General features: G+C 43.3%; 1 protein-coding gene across 1 annotated transcript in view; it reads right to left on the bottom strand.

The window, feature by feature from the left end:
• Positions 1-3,288: 3,288 nt before the first annotated feature.
• The window catches only part of CFAP90 (cilia and flagella associated protein 90), a 258,264-nt gene continuing 243,049 nt past the window's right edge, over positions 3,289-18,503 (bottom strand). The window contains exon 3 of the mRNA XM_086965278.1: positions 3,289-4,102. Within this exon, the coding sequence (XP_086821404.1) occupies positions 3,923-4,102 (180 nt within the window). The 3' untranslated portion in view covers positions 3,289-3,922. The remainder of the gene's footprint in view (positions 4,103-18,503) is intronic.

Below are 18,503 nucleotides of genomic sequence, written 5' to 3'. Positions count from 1 at the left end.
TACAGTGGGATCGCGCAGGGGCCAGAGTCACACTATATATCATTATACGCTGATGATTTGCTGTTGTACCTGGCAAACGCTGAAAGATCCCTAGAGGGAGCAGTGGCTATGCTGGCTGGATTCGTTCGGTTGTCAGGCCTTAAGGTGAATTGGACTAAGACCTGTATATTCCCATTGCGGGCGGGCACGCCCTGTCCCCCGCTGGCGAGGGAGGTAGCGTGGGAACCTTCTGGCTTCACCTACCTAGGGGTGAACATTTACCACGAGGCCGCAGACCTCTTGGAGGGAAACATAGGGCGTTGCATTTGTGCACTGAAGGGCAGCATGGCGTTTTGGTCCTCCCTCCCTCTGTCGGTGTTGGGCCGAGTGGCACTGTTGAAGATGGTAGCGCTTCCACGGCTGCTTTATTACTTCCGGACACTGCCGATATGGATCCCTCAGCGGATCTTTAAGGAACTGAAGAGGCTGGTGACTGGCTTCCTATGGGGCCATGGACGGCGTAGGTTGGCGCTGGATACCCTGACTAGGCCCAAGATTGAAGGGGGGATGGCAGTCCCCGATTTTAAACTATATTATCTGGCGGCGCAACTGCAGATCCTTACGCAGAATGTCGCTAGAGAATTCAGGGGTCCAGAGAGCGACCGCGGCGTGGGTATTCGGAAGTGCATCCTATCTTATATAATCATGCAACAACAATTGTACTCGAGGGATCTAACGGTGGAGGAAAGGACACTTAAAATGTGCTGGCAACGGAGTCTGAAAAGAGCGAGGAGGGACCGGCCGTATGCACCGGAGATACCGCTGGGGATGCTGACCGCGCTGCCGCATGGGGGCGATTGGTCCCGGCTTCTGGAATGGGAGGACTTGAGTTTACAGATGGTGGGGATCTGTATATTGATGGAGAGTTGGTTCCCTTTCAAACATTGCAGGAGCAGTTTGGCTTGCCGGACGGTACCTTTCTATTGCATGCGGCGGTGGTGGCAGCGATGCAAAAACATTGGGGGGTAGGGCTTGCCGAGCCGGAAGTGACCATGGCATGCCAGTACGTGGTGATGGCCGCGGGCACTACTAAGGCGGTAACATGCCTCCACACGAGAATGTTGAATGAGGGGTTAGTACCATTGCTGGCCTTGAAGTCACGATGGGAGGATAGCATAGGTAAGCCTATACCGGACACGGTCTGGAGCCAAGTCTTGAGGCGGACGTGGAAAGGTACAAGAAACGCACGATTTCAGCAGGTGCATTTCTTTATAGTACATAGGGCGTACCTGACTCCGGAGAGAATAAAGCGATATTTCCAAGTGCTTGACGCAGTGTGCCCACGATGCTTGGCGCCCGAGGTTGATTTGGATCACCTGTTATGGGGATAGCCGAAATTAGGGACGAACTGGCCGGAGGTAGGGGAACTCTTGAATGCGGTGACTGATAGAGAGGTGGACTTTGATATGGCAGCGTGTCTACTGCTCTGGCTCCCTCACACTAAAAAAACGAAAGTTACAAGTAAATTTATTGATCTGGGACTCATGTTAGCACAGAGAGAGATAATTTGGCACTGGAAATCAAGAGAAGGCCCATCAGTGAGGCGATGGATGAATGAATTGTTGAAATGGTCAGGCTGTGAAGGCATTATCAGAATGCGGCAGGCTACTAGGCTTGGCAAGGAGAGCTGTTTGGAAATGGCGAGAGCTTGGGAGATGGTGGTTCAGGCATTGCATGATTACATGGTGGAGGATGAAGTGGAGGAGCAATAGTCAATGGGGATTCCATGTACTTTTAGTGATTACGAACAACTCCTGATGTGTGGCGAGCCCCAGACCTAGTACGGATTTAGAGTGCCCGCACTAGCAGCAGTTGAGGGGGGGGGGGGGGGGAAGGGGAAGGGGTGTTGTGAGGGCGGTAACCCGACATAGCGTCACGGACCAGTAGTAGAGGAAAGTACTCAGGACTGATCCAGAAAGCGAAGGGCTTCCGTGAAGGTAGGCAGGCACCCTGGCAATAGTACTAGCGGGATCCGGGAGGAGGTTTCTGGAGTGATATGGATGGGACTGTATTGAACAGGGTGCGGGCCATTGACGGTGTCCTCATGTGAACTCTGTGATCGTTGGTTGGTGAATGGAGGGGGGGAGTTTAGGGGGGTAAAAGCAGATACTGAACGGTGAAGCTGATCGAATACCTGGGAAAGGAGTACACGGAGGCATCTCCCTGGGAAGGGTAATCCTGGCGCGCCGCCCAGCCTCCGGGATGAGGGCTGAACGGCTGTGTACGATATACCTGTCACCTTTTGGGTTTGTGATGCTATGAGTGTACTGATTGGCTTACTCTGAGGTCTTGTTTCTAATTCTGCAATAAAAACAAATTAAAAAAAAAAAAACTTAGGTCTGGCTACAGAACCCTGCTATATACTCATTTTAGGTCTGGCTGCAGAAAGCTCCAGCTATCTGGAGATCATCATGCAATTCATTCTTCAAAACAAGTACAATAAGAAGTACAGAGAGATAGAGGGTTTTGGGGTAGCACCCTTCGGGCTTTGGCATTTTCATTGTTATCCATTGCTTGGATGAGCTTTCCATCAAGACTATGGCATTTATTTCAAAGATGGTTACATTGTCCCATTTGTGTTCCCATTATGTTTGCGATGATGGACCGTCAAGTAGTCCGTTAATTAGACTGCAGATGGAAATGACATGTAGCTTGAAGGTGAAAGCTAGCTTAAAAGCGAAAGCTGGTGTGTGGTTTTGGTGTCTTTGCAAGCGTGACACCATTTTATTTCATGATCTCCAGCTTTTTTGTTTAGGAAGTAGTGTTGTTTTAATACATTTGCCTTTAAAAAAGACAGCTCCATTTGCTAATTGTCCTTGGGTGTTCATTTGTTTTACTATGCTGTCAATGTAACATGCTGGATGTACAACGGTTTTCTTCACAAAGTAAGATGTCCATGCATATAGGCTTCATTAAAGATGCATCAAAAATACTGGTCCTTCATCACAAGTGTCTTACTATGTACTATTTAGCTTGTATGCCTTTGTTTGAACACTGTGTACGCCTTTTACCACCACTTACCATGCAAACTTCATCTTCTGACTTCTGTACATAACACTCTTCATAGAGGGTTTGGTTCATCTTTACTAATGTAGGCTGTTCATCAAAGGGGCATACACTCTTTTTCCATATTGTTGTAGCCACAGATTGTGCTCCACTATGGTATTTTCTAGTATGGCTAGAAAACAACACACAACATCACCGAAACATTACTAACAGCTTTCAGTAACAAAACAGACTGTTGAGTTTGTAAATGTAGGTTTTCTTTTATTTTGTTATGCAAAGCAGTCCTGGCAAAAAACAGAGCTGTCCCTAGACAGACCTAAACAAATGTGTTATTCAATGATTGAAACCAGTGTCAGTGAGCCCTTTAAAACCATTAAGGTCATTAACGTTAATAGTCTTAAGTCAGGCACACTTTATTTGCAATTGGTAAAACGGGTCAAACTCATAAAACCAACAATGAAATCTGTTTTGGAAAATGAATCATAATGTTACGAGTTAAATTATTCCTTAATGTCTTGCTTAAATCTTACTTAACATAGTACTTCCCTGGAAAAAATGTTTGCAAAAAATCTAAAAGTTGAGAAGCTGATTTATTGCTTATGAAAAGTCTTCACGCACTTTTATCAGTGCAGAATACACTGCATTTAATACTTTAGCATATGATGTTTGGTCATTCATAGATAGATAAACATACATTTAATTCAGTACAAGCCAACAATGACAAGCTAAACAGTGCTGATTCTGTTATCCTAATCTGTGAGCTCTGATACAAAAATCCTAAAGCACAGGTTTACAGATAAACGTAGTATTTCCTTTAATTCATGACGGAATTGGTTGTTAGTACATCCTTTCCTTCTCAGAATCCAGGACCCATTCTTTAAGCAGGAACTATACCGCCATATCCATCTTCAACGGAGTTACTTATTCCATTTTTCCTGAAGAATTCTAAACCCACCAACCCAACTCTAACGTGTTCTCGGGTCACGTGATCCGACTGGTATTTCAAATGTCTCCCATACTCTGAAGACGCTAGAACAGGGACCGGTCTTCTCTCTTCCTGTGAATTGAAATATTCAACATATTTGTCATTGTTCTCAGTGTGGTAAACACAATTTTGCAACACATTTTTTGTATTTTAGTTCTATTACTTTAGCTAAAAAGAAATACATTTGCAATAGGGTAGCAATACATAAAAATCAGAAGCAAATATCTAATAATGAATTAAAAGGGACTACATGACAAAGAACATCTGGACTGGGATAAAAATATATCAAAGTTATCATATAAAAATGTTCAGATAAATGTCATGACAGATAGCAGCTATTACAAATTCATCTACTATTAAGTATAAATCCCAGGAACATGGGACAGATGGAACATCTACATATATCCCAGTAAAGTCATGTGTGAGTTTGTATTTCTTGGTAAATAGGATACATCAGCAAGGGGAAAGAAGTGAAAGATGGGAAGAGAAAGAAAGAGAGAAAGAGGAAAGAATACTAGATGGAAGGAATAAGGATGAGATGGTGGGAGGGACATCTTCTACAACTATGAAAAATAAATTAAGAAACGGATTCAAAAGGGTATTGAGGTACCAACCCCTGAGAAGACAAATCCTTATAATTATCCTAAAAAAAACATACACTACTAGCAAATTAAGGCGAATAATGTTTCTTTTCAACATAAGTATGAGCTCCATGAAGATATGAAATACACGCCCACCAGGTATGGTAAGACAGGAGATGAAAAGATTTTAATTCTGTGAGTAAAATTTTGACTGCAGTGGATAAGAGCAAATGTAAGAGCTCCATATCCATACTGTCAAGAGGTAAAGGGGTATCTATAGCCCAAGGACCCAGCAAAATCATAGGTAAAAAGAGAACTATAGGTATATTAAAGATTAATGATAAATGTTTTTGAATAGGGCCCCAAAAAGAGTCTAGTAGCATACATTCAAATAACATTTTTTTACAGGTGCATGGTACTGAGTTACAATTCCAACAAAGATCAATCTCTCTTAATTTCAACTTGTATAAACTAGCAGGAGTCTAGTGTAAAAGATTCATAGTAAAGAATTTAGGGGCATATTTACAAGGGCTTTATCTCTGCTTTTTTGGCTTACAAAGCCAATAAAGCGGAGATAAAACCAGCGCCCTATTTACAAGAGGGTGCTAACATGCATAATCGCATGTTAGCACCCTTTTTCCCACCGTCTCCCTATGCATCTCCAATGAGATGCAAAGTGGGCGTTACTGGGGGTACCCCGGATGGACTACCTTGCAAATATTGCTGATGTTTGTGTCGCAATATTTACAAGGCAGCCCACATGATTTTAGCACACGTTAGATTTTGGCAAAAACTGCAGTTTTCACCAAAATCTAACGTCTGCTAAAATCCTGATTTAGCCATCCCTAACATAGGGGTGGATTATGCTGATACGACCCTGTGGGTCGTATCAGCAAGGTTATCGTCGTTTTGCAGGGAACATCGCTGGAAAACCAGCGATGTTCCCTCCAAAAGGGCGATAACCTCGCTATCTCTGGAGTTTTTATCGCCCTGGAGTAACGCGTTGTTAATAACGCGCTACCAGGGCGATACACTCCAGAGATAGCCTGTGATAATATAATTATCGCTAAGCACGGCCAGCAATAATTATCGCTGGCCATTGTTAATATGCCCCTTAGATTGAATCAGTGAGGAGCAATTTTATTACATAAAGATAATTTCCCAGTTGCCTGGTATCATGTGAAATATGATTTCAAAAGTAATCCTCAAAATGGTGAGACCATTTATCAGAAGCAACTGTGGATTGTAAGGAGCAGATACAAATGTATACATTTTAGAAGTGGTATGGCCTGAATGTGCCCACATAGAAAGAAGTGAGACAGTAACCAAATCTGTATCAAGGGGTATCTTAGAAAGAACCCACTTTTAACTTAAAAAATTCCATGTTATTGATATTATAGTTTTTGGTTAAGAAGGAAAAAGGAAGAGGATCATGATTAGTATCATAAAGGTTTTTCACCATTCTGATGCTCTTGTCGGCCCACTAAAGAGCGCTGTTGGGTTCACTGTCAGTAACAAATTTAGGATTAGACCATAAAGATGTCCATCTTGATTTCTGAATAGGCTTCTAAACTTTCCGATCAATGTATTTCAACGCATTAACCGTATCTGATGTAATACGCTGAGAGTGTGTTTATGTAATGTGTGAGGGTTGAGCAAAGTAAGAGTGGAATAGAGAACATACAATTCTCGTTCTATATAAATCCATGGAGGTATATGTGGGGATACTAGTGAAAACCAAATTGCTCCCTGAGCCTCCAAGAAAGAAATCTGGTATAGATTACAATGTGGGAGGTTACATCTTCCCAATTTAGAGGGTTTCCTAAGATATTTGTAAGCAATTCTAGCTCTCTTATCATTCCATAAAAATCTTGAAGTGATTACAACACTCTCATGGAAGAAAGAAGAAGAAGGCTTTAAAGGTAGCATAGAGGACAAAAAAATTAATGATTGGGGTTATCATCATTTGAAGAGTTTGTAACCTGCCCCATCAAGAAATGTATTCAGGAGACCAAGAGGACAAAAGATCCTTCAATGTATTTATTATTTGGGATTCGTTATAAGTAACAGCATCCAATGTTCCCTCTAATTTTCTTCCTCTTTTGTTTTTTAATACTCCAATAGAATCTCAGTCATCACTCACTTTTGGGTCAGTACATCGTAAAAACAACAGACCATCAAACAAACAGACCGCGTAATACGTTAATGTCTTGATGATTGTGTCTCACATAGACTAAATAGCGATTCATCCTTAGCCTACCCCAGTATTAATGCGCGCTTTATCATGATTAAAAGCTCAAGTACCTTTGTGTCAAAAAATGCTATGGGTGTCTTCCCGCATCATTTTAATAGTGCTAAGGTGCTCAGCAACAAGGCGGACCACCACATATTATAACAAACTGAACATAAGCACACTACCGACTATGCATTATATCGGAATCGGTAAAAAGACTGTGCGCCATATGAATCAAGCCCCCCTTTTGCGATTCTGAATTAGCAATTTTTTGCAAATCGGAAATTCAGAATTGCAAAATGGTATGTATGTAAAAAATCACAATAAAATAGTGATTCTGTAAAAATCGCTATTTTCATTGCGATACCCCCAATAGCGATTCCTTAACATAAAAAATCGCAAATTGCGATTCCTTAATGGCCACTGCTTAGTTATACAGGATTTTTGTAGCAGGGGTTTTTTCTGCTATTGGCTTTTTCCCCTGCAAGCCTATGATGTAAAAGAGACAATTTTTTGCAACACAGCCTTTCGTTATTTGTGGGACAAATTCCTGCTAAAACTATTGATTTCTTACGGACTTGGTACATTGAATTCGAAGCCGGAACTGTTTAAACGGATCTACAGAGTTGATGCCCGGCTCAGAACACCTACTGGGGGCATAATCCATTGTACCTGCCACTGCTACGGGACCCGCTGACACCGTTGGGGTCCCGCTGAACTTGCTGCTCTCTCCCGCTGCCGCCACTGCAAACGCGGCCGCCGAGTGGGGAGAGGGCTGAACCACAACGCCCAGCATCCCTTGCTGCCTGGGGACACCTCCTACTGCGGACACCTTGGCGCCTGGAGACGCAAATAAGGAGGCTGACCCTTCGGTGGAGCGGGGGCTCAGAACACCTACTGGGGGCATAATCCATCGTACCTGCCACTGCTACGGGACCCGCTGACACCGTTAGGGTCCCGCTGAACTTGCTGCTCTCCCCCGCTGCCGCCACTGCAATCGTGGCCGCCGAGTGGGGAGAGGGCTGAACCACAACGCCCAGCATCCCTTGCTGCCTGGGGACACCTCCTACTGCCGGACACCTTGACGCCTGGAGGAGCATATAAGGAGGCTGACCCTCCCGCGTCACGGGACCGCACGCGGGCTAAGCCCGGGCAAAGGGCGGGCCCTCTTAGGCCCTCAGAGGCCCGAGGAGGACGGGACGGGCCACCCCCCTTGGCATCTCAACAAGAGGAGGTAAAGAGACCTGGATATTATATTTACGTTCACTCACGGACCTCCCCAATGGATATTATCTTGTAAACCTCGAAATAACTAGATCTTGCTGCTGTTTTGGCGTTCACTACTTTTACACAAGTCACACTATGATTCGCAAGGGGGTTACCAAAAATGCCATCCCCCAGAGGGGTTTGTCCAACAGGACACTCGACCACTACTTAAATAGGACAACATTGCCCATTCCCCGTCAAACAGAGAGACCAGATTGATCCCCGTCCACAGATAGTACACCCAACAAGCGATCTCCCTCACAGGCAGCCGACACAGTACAAATCCTATCTCAGCTAGAGGAATTAAACAGTTTATGTAAAACTAAGTATGCTCCACTGGAACCGAGAATTAAGCAAACTGGCGCCCATAACTGTCCTTCAGTAAGCACAAGTCCAGGTCCCCTCCGTTAAAAGAAAGCGAAATGGGGTTAAACACCAGGGAAGTCAGGCAAAACAACTGGAACTGTGCTCAAGCCCCCCATTGGCCGTCATCACCTCCCCCCCAGCCCCAGAGGTTGCCGGGAAATCAAACTCTTCTGCACCTTCTACCCAGGCAACCCTATTGGCCCAGATCGAATACCTAGTCAAATCTATAATATCCCCGGTGATAGAAAGAATGAACAGTCTAGGGGATAGGCTTACGGGAATAGAGGAAATGATCAAGGCCAATCTGATACTCATAAAAAACATTGCAAGATCTAACCAACCTTAGTCTCCTGCTGCCATAGAAGTGCTTAAATCAATTGCACAAAGTAATAATGTTCAAATCCAACCAGTAGCCTCACCGACGTTAGCTCCAAACATTCCTAGAGTATCCACTAACTCTACATTAGCACAGTGCACTGCCGCCAGAGTAGGGTTGAGCAAAGAACCTACACTCCATAAAGGGACAGTTGCGAACCATGGCAACACGCCAAGAACATTTAATCACATACACCTACCACCTGAGGCCGCTCCGTTTGTGTGCGTTCTCTCGGGAGTGCCAGCACTCACAAACGGAAAAGTCGAAAGACATCAGGACCTAAAAAATAAGGTTACATTCTGGCTAACAAAAAATAGACCCCTGTCCCATAACTTGGAAGGAAGAATAATGAGTGTTAGAACGGTGGGCTGGCTAGGATCCCTTCCAAAAGATATTGTTGGCGAGCTGGTATTAGTAAAATTCAGAAACAAACACGTTGTCCCATATCTTCAAACCTGGCAGCCCCAAAAAGGAGATGGTCCTATATCCACCTGGGATCTACATGACTTTTACCCCAGTGCGTCATACCTCTGCCCATTAAGACCAAACGCAAAGTGTAACCATCCGATGGGCAGGAGTGTCTGCGCATTGAGTGGTTGTAATATCTCCACTTCCAACCGATTTGAAACACTGTATAATAGCTATCTTTGACTTACATATGGAAAGTTTTTCAATAGATTCATTTTGCCTGTTAATAATTGCCTTAATTAAGGGACAACTAGTTGTAATGGTATTGTCTCTAATGCTAATCCTGTAAAACGAATGTAATCAAAAAGGAAATCGCATCCAAAGGTTGGGCTCATATTTTAACTTATATAGATTTTGTGTTATTGTAATGTATGTTTTTATGACTGTTTTGCTTTTATGATTTGAAACCTAAATCGAATAAAGCTGCTACTGAACTAATGGAAAAAATCGCTATTTTGCGAATTTCGCAAATCTGCTAATCGGAAACTCAGGTGCAGCTTGATGACATCACAACCAGGAAGTGTGCCTACCCATGCTGCACCTAAGTTTCTGAAGCACAGTCAGAGAGAAAGAGTGGTGGAGAGGGAACTCTGCAGTGGTGAAAGGAATGGCAGACATTGGAGACATGGCCAGCCAGGACACACAGCAGCAGCAGCAGGGGAAAGGCCAGAGGAAAAGAAAGCAAAAGTTTTCTAAAGTAGAGTTGGAGGTGCTCATTCAAGAAATGATGGTCAGCCATGAGCACCTATTTGGCAAAACATCACTCCGGGTGCCTGAGAAACACAAGCGGCGTATATGGGCAGAAATCCAGCAGAAATTGAATGCTGTTGGTGTTACACACAGGAGTGTGGAAGACTTAAGAAAGCGCTGGTACGATATGCGCCAGCGCTCCAAGGAGAAGGTGGCTGCCAGGTTGGAGCAGGCCAGGAAGACCGGTGGAGGGACCTCCACAGCCACTGGCTCCACACCTCTTGAGGAACTGGTGGAGGGGACCCTGCTTCCTGAAAGCTTAATGGCCGTGGCTGACCTAGACAGCTCCGACCACCCGATACCAGGACAAGGTAAGAAGCATGTCATCACACCCCTGACCCCCCCCCAACCACCCCCACACCCCCAGCAGCGACCCAGGGGCAGGGCAAAACTAGTAGTCCAGTGCAGGTACACAAGCACACACTGCAATGCATTATGGGAGATGTAGTCACATGCACATTATAGTAGTTCATTTACACCCAGCCAGTCCCCAATAGCATGTTCACATCAGGAAAGGCAAATACAAGACACATGTAATCCGAAACAGTGATATTTAATAATTGACAAGTGCAAGTCAAAACAGTAAATAAATATGTGCATTTACATCCACAGCACCATTTGGAACACAGCCAACAGGCAGTAGAAGACAGGGCGATTCCCCAAACAGAGAAGCAGCAGGGCAAGAGGAGGACACAGAGGAGGAGGACAGCCCAGTCAACCCGCCAAAGCGCTGCAGGAGACATGGAGTGTCACCACTACCCCCATTGGTGGATGAGGGCCAGGACAGAGATGGCGATGTGCAACCTGAGCAAAAACAGCCAGAGCGACAACACCGTGCACGTGCTGATCCAATCCCAACAGTCCCAACCAGGCGCAGGTCTCGTACATCCAGCAGTGCTGCAGATCCAGGGGATGGCACAGTCTGGAGATGCACATGTTGCAGGTACTGCGCCTGCTGGCAAAAAAAAAAAAATGGTTACAGAGGGAAGTCAGGGCTGGCTTCAGGGGCATGACGGGTGCCTGTGAGGAACTTAAGGCTGACCGTGCTGCTAGCCGCAGAGAGATGCAGCACCTAGACCTGTACACACGGGCAGTGAACCGCCTGTCCTCTGCCACCAATGTTCTATAAAGGTGCAGCATCTGCATGCAGCGCGAGGTGGCACACAACAGCCAGGACGTTGCAAGGCCACTGGTCCAAATAACATCTGCAGTAGACGAGCTGCGGGCAGTTTGCACTATTGGGTGAGGAGTCCTGACTCCCACAGATGAGGATGCAGAGTCAGGAAAGAGCAGCATCACCACCGCCCACCATGGATAGGCGACGTAGTGGCCGTACCAGTAGTCCTAGCGGGTCAAGTGAGGAGGGCACTGTGCAACCACAAACAGGGGCTTCCTCACAACAGCGCCGCATTTGAGGTGCACCAAATGTGACCACTGAATGGGTGCAGCTACCCACTTTACATTTACACTTGCTCCTGATGAAAGACTTGCACTGTGACAATAACATGTGCTGGACATTTTGAGAGACATTGGGTGTCATTCAAGCTGTGTGACATCATTCATCCTGAAGTTAAGGAATAAAACACAGTCTCACAAATGATATCTAGCATTGTGTCATATTTTCTTACCTAGAAATAGTTGCGTGTAATCTCATCTCACCTCTGGCGCCCAGCAGCTGCACCAGCTACACCGGCTGGCATACGTCCTGGAGCAGGCCCCTCCACATCTGATGAATGTGATTCACTGAGCTCCACTGCTGTGCCTTTCCTGATGGCAATGTTGTGCAGCATGACACATGATACCACTATCTTGCAACAGTTCTGGGGGCTGTATTGTAGTGCCCCTCCACTCTTGTGTAGCCAGTTGAATCTGCTCTTGAGTATCCCGAATGTACGCTCAATGGTGCCTCTGGTTGCTATGTGGGCGCTGTTGTACCGCCGCGCCCCAGCGTTGGCTGGATTCAGGTTGGGCGTCAGTATGAAGCCCCGGAGCGCATACGCACTGTCACCTGTGGGGTGGGATGGATATGGTTAAACACTGTCCTGCACATGCAATCCTTAACAAGTGTGGCCTCTGTTCAAATGCATTTACCTAGTAAATATCCCTCGCCAAACTCCCCACTTGTGAGTCTACGGTGCATCCCACTGTGACGGAAGATGAAAGCGTTGTGCGTGCTTCCTGGGGATTTAGCGACAATGTCTGTGATGATGTGTTTGGCATCACACACCACCTGTATGTTCAGGGAATGGTAGGATTTGCTATTCCTGAACATGTACTCATTCTGGGAGGGGGGGGATATTGCAACATGTGTCCCATCTATGCATCCAATGACGTGGGGAAATTGAGCTATTTGATAGAACTCCTGCTTGGGCTGGTCTAGTGCCTGTGGGGTGCTTGGGAAGTGAATGTGGTGATGCAGCCTCTGTACCATGGCATCAAGGAACGCGTGGAAAAAGCACGAAAGTGCATTCTGTGACACCCCTCCTGCTGAGGCTATAACCCCCTGGAAACTACCTGATGCCAAGAGGTGCAGAGAGCACAGGACCTTGATGTGGGTGGGGATGGAGTGTGTCCTGCTTGTGGGGTGTTCATGGAAGGGTTTTGAATTCCTCAATTAAATCAAGGATGCTCTCTTCATCCAGTCTGTAGTGTGTATAGATGTCCTCCTCAGTGCACTGGAACATGGTAATGCGCGCAGGGAATATTGTCTCCTGGCGTCTCCTCCTTTGTGCAGCAGCTGTCATTTGCAGACTCCTGGCTATCACGTACAGCCCAGCCATTGTGGAAAGAGTCTGTTGCATGCTGGGACTCCTTAAATAGTTTGCACCTGGTTACCACCTGCTCCTACTTGGTGGTAATTGCGATTCTCTAAATTGCGATTTTCGTGAATTCTCAAATTGCGATTTTTTCATACATTCCATAGCGATTTCGTATTTCGGGATTAACCGTTTGCGATTTTCGCTAACTGGGAAATCGCAAAATAGGGAATAGCTAGGAAATAAGCAGAATTCTGGGTCTCGCAACGTAACGAATCGCTATTTTTGCGATTTCTCATTTTGCAATGCGATTTTGCTTCATGCATTGGAAATAGAGAATTTTTATTCGCAAACGCTGTTTTTTGCGATTCGCAGCGTTTGCGACTAAAAATTAGCTTGATACATATGGCTTTGTATCTATACTCTTGAAAGAACTTCGTTTACTGTTCCTCATGGAATGTTTGTACACAAAATTGCAAAAATATCACATAATTGCCATACTATTTTGAATTACAATTGTAATTGTGCTTACAAAACATGTTTGTGCCTGCAGACTTGGATACTCTCTGACAATTTTTCATCACAATCTGTGAAACTGTAAGAAATTGATGCTGATACACTGTCCAATTGGAAGAATATAACTAGGTATTATATACTGGTTTTCGTCATTACTCTATCATCAAGCATGAGCTGACCCTGCATGATATCTTTTAACAAATGCATGTCATCGTTTTCTGGCTAAGTTTAGAAAGTGCTTAGCCTTTACTTTGTCACCTTTATCATACTTACAATAACCTGCAATATTCCTTATGCCAGCACCAATATCCTTGTGAATTGTAATTACTCAATTTTAAATACCTAGCTCTAGCTATGAACCATGGTAATGGACATTGGACTCAAGGAGTCCCTTCTCTCTGCATTTGCTTTTCAGTTTAAATAACTGCTTATTAACAACTGTTCTTTCACTCATTTTAATCCTATTCTTTTAACACTCTCTGGATTAAGTATTACCACAAAACACTGCTTTTAATATTTTTCCTTCACCTTAACACTTGTACGATGTGACCCTGCTTATCCCTTGGGAGCTATCTGCCCCAATAATTACACTTTTCCATTTGTATCCTTTTTCAATCAACAGCCTTGAGAAAGCCCTGGCCCTACTCGCTACACAGGGCGAAACACGTGTCGGCTGTTTGTCCTTGATTTGTTAACCATACTTACTATAGAAAAATGACAAATGAGTGAAATGGATGAAACAAAGTGAAAAATAGAAATAAAAAGAACTATCTTAACTCCAACTAATTCGTACTGTGTTATCTTAAAAAACATACAAAAATAATATTTACCCATTGATGGGGATGAACATATGTATTTGGAAAGGAGGAACACGTGCTCACAACTTTCTCTCTACTGCTTTCTTTTGAGGCTGAAAAGGTCCAGAGCCTTGAGCGAAACTCCTCCAAAACACCAGGTATTCATATACAGACTCGGCATCTCTGGACCCTTTTCTCTTCTTCCACAATTATAAGTAACATTATCCAACATTTCCTCTAATTTTCTTTCTTTCTGTGCTGCAATAAAGGTGCTTTGTGCACTGCAGCTAAGACTGCGTGCACTGCAGATAAGCATATGCGGTGTGCAAGCTACCAAAATCAGTAGCATAATAAGGGTTCCATGGGCCCTAATGCTGTAAGACCAATAAAAAAAGAACACCCCTAAACACGCACAGTCCTCTGGGTTGATATTAAAAGACACCCATTAGTGGGGCACAAAGGGCTCCTTGCACCCCTGGTCATAGGTGCCGCTGCATCTTGTGTCCTAATCATTCTACCTATAAACCCTCTCTATTTGCTATCTCCATGCCACTATTATATCCTCCTCGCACCATGTCTTATCTCTGTCCACTTCTGACTTGATCTTCTAGCTTGTCCTTATCCCCTTCCTCCCTTTTTTAAGCTTTTTTTCTCTCCTTGCCCTTCCTTACAATCCCGCTTTTCATTTTCTATTTCTGCTCTATTTCTCTAATCTCCCTGTTATTGCTCATTCCACCCTTACTCTGTCAAATCTATATCTTCACTATGCTTTTCTCTCATCTTGTTCCTCTCCTTAGCTCCGACCTCCTTGTAAGTAAGTAAGTTTTTATTTGTTTGATTAATTAAAATCTTACAAAAATGTTACCTTAGAAAAAAGATTTTCAGCATCATTACACATTTAAAACATCGTACAAATAGTAGGTGTCATTCAAAGTAATAGAAAATGTCATTAAAAGTAATGACTAGATAAAATTTTCCTTGAGACCTTTGGCAATCACATTTAAAATTTTTACAAAAGCAGCATTCATTGGTAGGTCGTTCGAACTTAAGCACGCCATTATTGCTTGTCTACAGGTTGTTATTTCTCGTGCATTAAACAACCTCCTAAGGATTAATCTCCTTTCTGAGTCGATGGCAGGGCACAGACATACCAAGTGCACAATGTCTTCTTTTCCCCCCTTACAAAGTCTGCATAATGTATGACCCTCATTTGACTTCCAGGGCGGAAGATGACACAACCCTGGCCATAGACCAAAGCGTGCTCCTATAAATGTTCGCTTACTTTGGACTGACCATGCAGTATAAAGATAAGGTTGGGCTTGTCTTTTTTTGTAGCCGTTTATGATCGGCCATGAGTGCTTGCGTTTTACTAATAGGGCTTTGTCTTTTAGCAGCGATAGGTGAGTAACCAGCTTATTGATTGTTTTTTTTAAGCTTTCCCGCGTTATTGTGTTTTCCCAGATTGCTGATATTCCAAATTCTTCTTTTGCGTTGTTTAGGTATTTCCATGCTTGCAGTTTCTGGTTATCTTTCACCTCTCTCCACAAAGCTATAGACAATTGATTGTCCTGATCATTTTTTACTCTATTCCAAACTTTTAATATTTGGCCTTGCCGGGCAATACAACTGATTGTTCATACCAAATTCCATCCTTATTTGCGCTTGTGAGGCGTTACGTGGTAAGGTGAATAATATTTTATAGGTTTTTGCCACAGCATTGTTGATAAGAAGAGCATCCTTCCCATTTAGCACTTCAGCACCGTATGTTAAAGATGGTAATAGTTTGGCAGCTACGATTTTTAACAGTGGCCCATATGACAGTGCAGATAGATTCTTTTGTAGGGTTCTAAATGCTGCGATCAAACTGTTCGCCTTCCTTACAATATCTTCCCTTTGTGGTACAAAACTTCCGGTCTCATTGAAAAGGACTCCGAGATATCGATAACTCTCCACTTGCTCTAGTGGTGTTTGTTCCAACAACCATTTCATCTTTTGTCTTTTTCTTCCTGTCACAACCATTATTTTTGTTTTAGTCTCATTTATTATCATTTGGTTATCCTTTGCATATTTAAGTGTACGGTCAATCAGTCTTTGCAGACCCACTTTTGTGTGGCTAAGCAGCACCACATCATCAGCGTATAGCAAATTAGACATTAGTTTTCCGGCTAACCTAGGTGGGTGTGAGTTTACCTCGTTTAATGAGTTAGTCAGATCGGCCACAAATAAATTAAAAAGTAAAGGTGCAAGCACGCATCCCTGCTTGAGGCCGCGAGTCACCAGTATTTTCTTGGTCAAAGCTCGACCATCCCCTATCCTCACCTTGACCCAAATATTAGAGTATAGTAGCTTAATAAGAGTCAGTAGTGAGTCTGGGATTCCATAGCCCTCGAGTTTTTTCCATAGGAGGGACCGATTTACTAAATCAAAGGCCAATCTAAAATCGACAAAACAAAGATAAAGTGACTGTTTAGAAAAAAGTGTCTTATCCATTAAGACAGATAAAATTAACAAATTGGTTGTGGTGCCTAAGCCCTTAATGAAGCCAGTTTGGTTTGGGGGAAGTATTGACTTTTCCTTGACCCAATCTGTCAGAATTGATAATAAGAGACCTGCGAATAGCTTGGCGTCAGTATCTTGCAGAGTGATCAGGCGGTAATTCTCCGGTAGTTGCCAATTACCCTTTTTAAACACGGGCGATATAATTGATCCTCTCCAGGATTGTGGTATTTGCCCTGTATGGATGATTTTGTTAAAAACTTTTGTCAGATGGGTGGCCCATAATATGGGGTCTTCTTTGTAGAGGGCAAAAGGTATACCATTGGGGCCCGGAGCTCCGTCCCTTTGTTTCTTTATTAAGGTTGCTACCTCAGTAATTGTAAAATTTACCACCTGTTCCGTTTTAATTGGTCTTTCAGTGGGCTCTTTATGGCCTCTACCATTGGTAAATAATTCAATTTCGACGAATAGAGTTTTTTTAAGAAACCTTACCCAGTCCTCTTCTGTTATCGGCAAGGCTATTACGTGCTTATTTGGTCTGTTTATTTCATTAATAATTTTCCAAAATTCTCTTGAATTTGGTTGATTACTAGCATGAAAGATTTTTGTCCATAGCTCTTGCTGGGTTTTGTTTTTTTCAGACCATATTAATTTCCTTAGATTACTATTCGTATTTCTTAGTTGTATCCTAACTTCTTCATTATCCGGCATCTTGGCAAGTTGTTTCCTCAATTTGTTACGGGTCCGCCTCATTTTTTAAAGTGTGTATGGAAGATTGATTTTGTTATCAGTTTTTATTATTATTTTTTTTCCCTATATTTCGATTTATTAGTCGTGTTTTCATTATCCAATTCTACTGCCTTTTCAGTGAATTGTTCCCAACATAGTATTGCTGTTTGCTTTGCATACTTCTCAAAACATTCAACTGCCAATTGTTGGGCCCTTTTTTCCGCAACATATTTTTTATCCGGTTTCCAGATAAGTTTCTTATGGTTAATTGACGTAATCTGACCTCGTGTGGTTAAGTAACTTTGGTGTCTAGAGAGATCAAAACACAATTCCACTATTTGTTGGCTGTGGTCACTGTCGATCCGCTTATTAAGGCGATAGGAACCAATTTTGTCAAAAATGTCTAATGACATTAATGTAAAGTCAATTCTGGATTTAGATTCTTGGTTATGAAATGACCAGCCAGGTGGTTGGTCCGTTGGAAACCTTCCGTTTAGAGCACGTAAACCTATTGCCTCCAAGTCCATCAGTAGGTTTTTCCCAATTAAATTTCCCTTGCTGGTTGAACTTTGATCCATTGATTGTTCCGGGATGGACCATTCATAGTTTTGAGAGTGAACCAGGTCATTCCGTGTCGTGTTAATCAGCAAGGTTATATTAAAATCCCCCATGGCTAGAATACTGACAGTCGGATCAATTATTAGTTGTTCCAGCAGGAATGTTACAAGATCCAAACTTGTATTCTTACGTGCTGTCTGGTTTGGAGGAATATAGATATTGAGTATTAGTAAGTTATTCCTGTTTTTTTGCTCATCAAACCCCATTGTTATCTTTACAGCTTGTATGTTTACATTATTGGTGACCAGCTGTTCGTGGTTGATTATCAGGTGTATTTCAATAAATATTGCCAAACCTCCACATGGGCGTCCAAACTTGGTATTTTTAATGGCTGGTACATAGAATCCTTTATAACCTTGTAAGAAGAAAGCTTCCGTATTCCATGTCTCTTGCAAACATATGATTTGATGAATATTTGACAGGGATTCTATTCCAGCGTTTTGAATTTTTTTCTTCCCAGTCCATTGATATTCCAAGAACATACAGTTACCGGCTGCCGGAGATCTCTTCGTTCCTTTAGT

The sequence above is a fragment of the Lissotriton vulgaris genome, chromosome 4_1 (assembly GCF_964263255.1).
Source record: "Lissotriton vulgaris chromosome 4_1, aLisVul1.2, whole genome shotgun sequence".
NCBI lineage: Eukaryota > Metazoa > Chordata > Amphibia > Caudata > Salamandridae > Lissotriton > Lissotriton vulgaris.
Note: the sequence above shows the minus strand (reverse complement) of the source record. Positions and strands in the feature narration are given on the sequence as shown.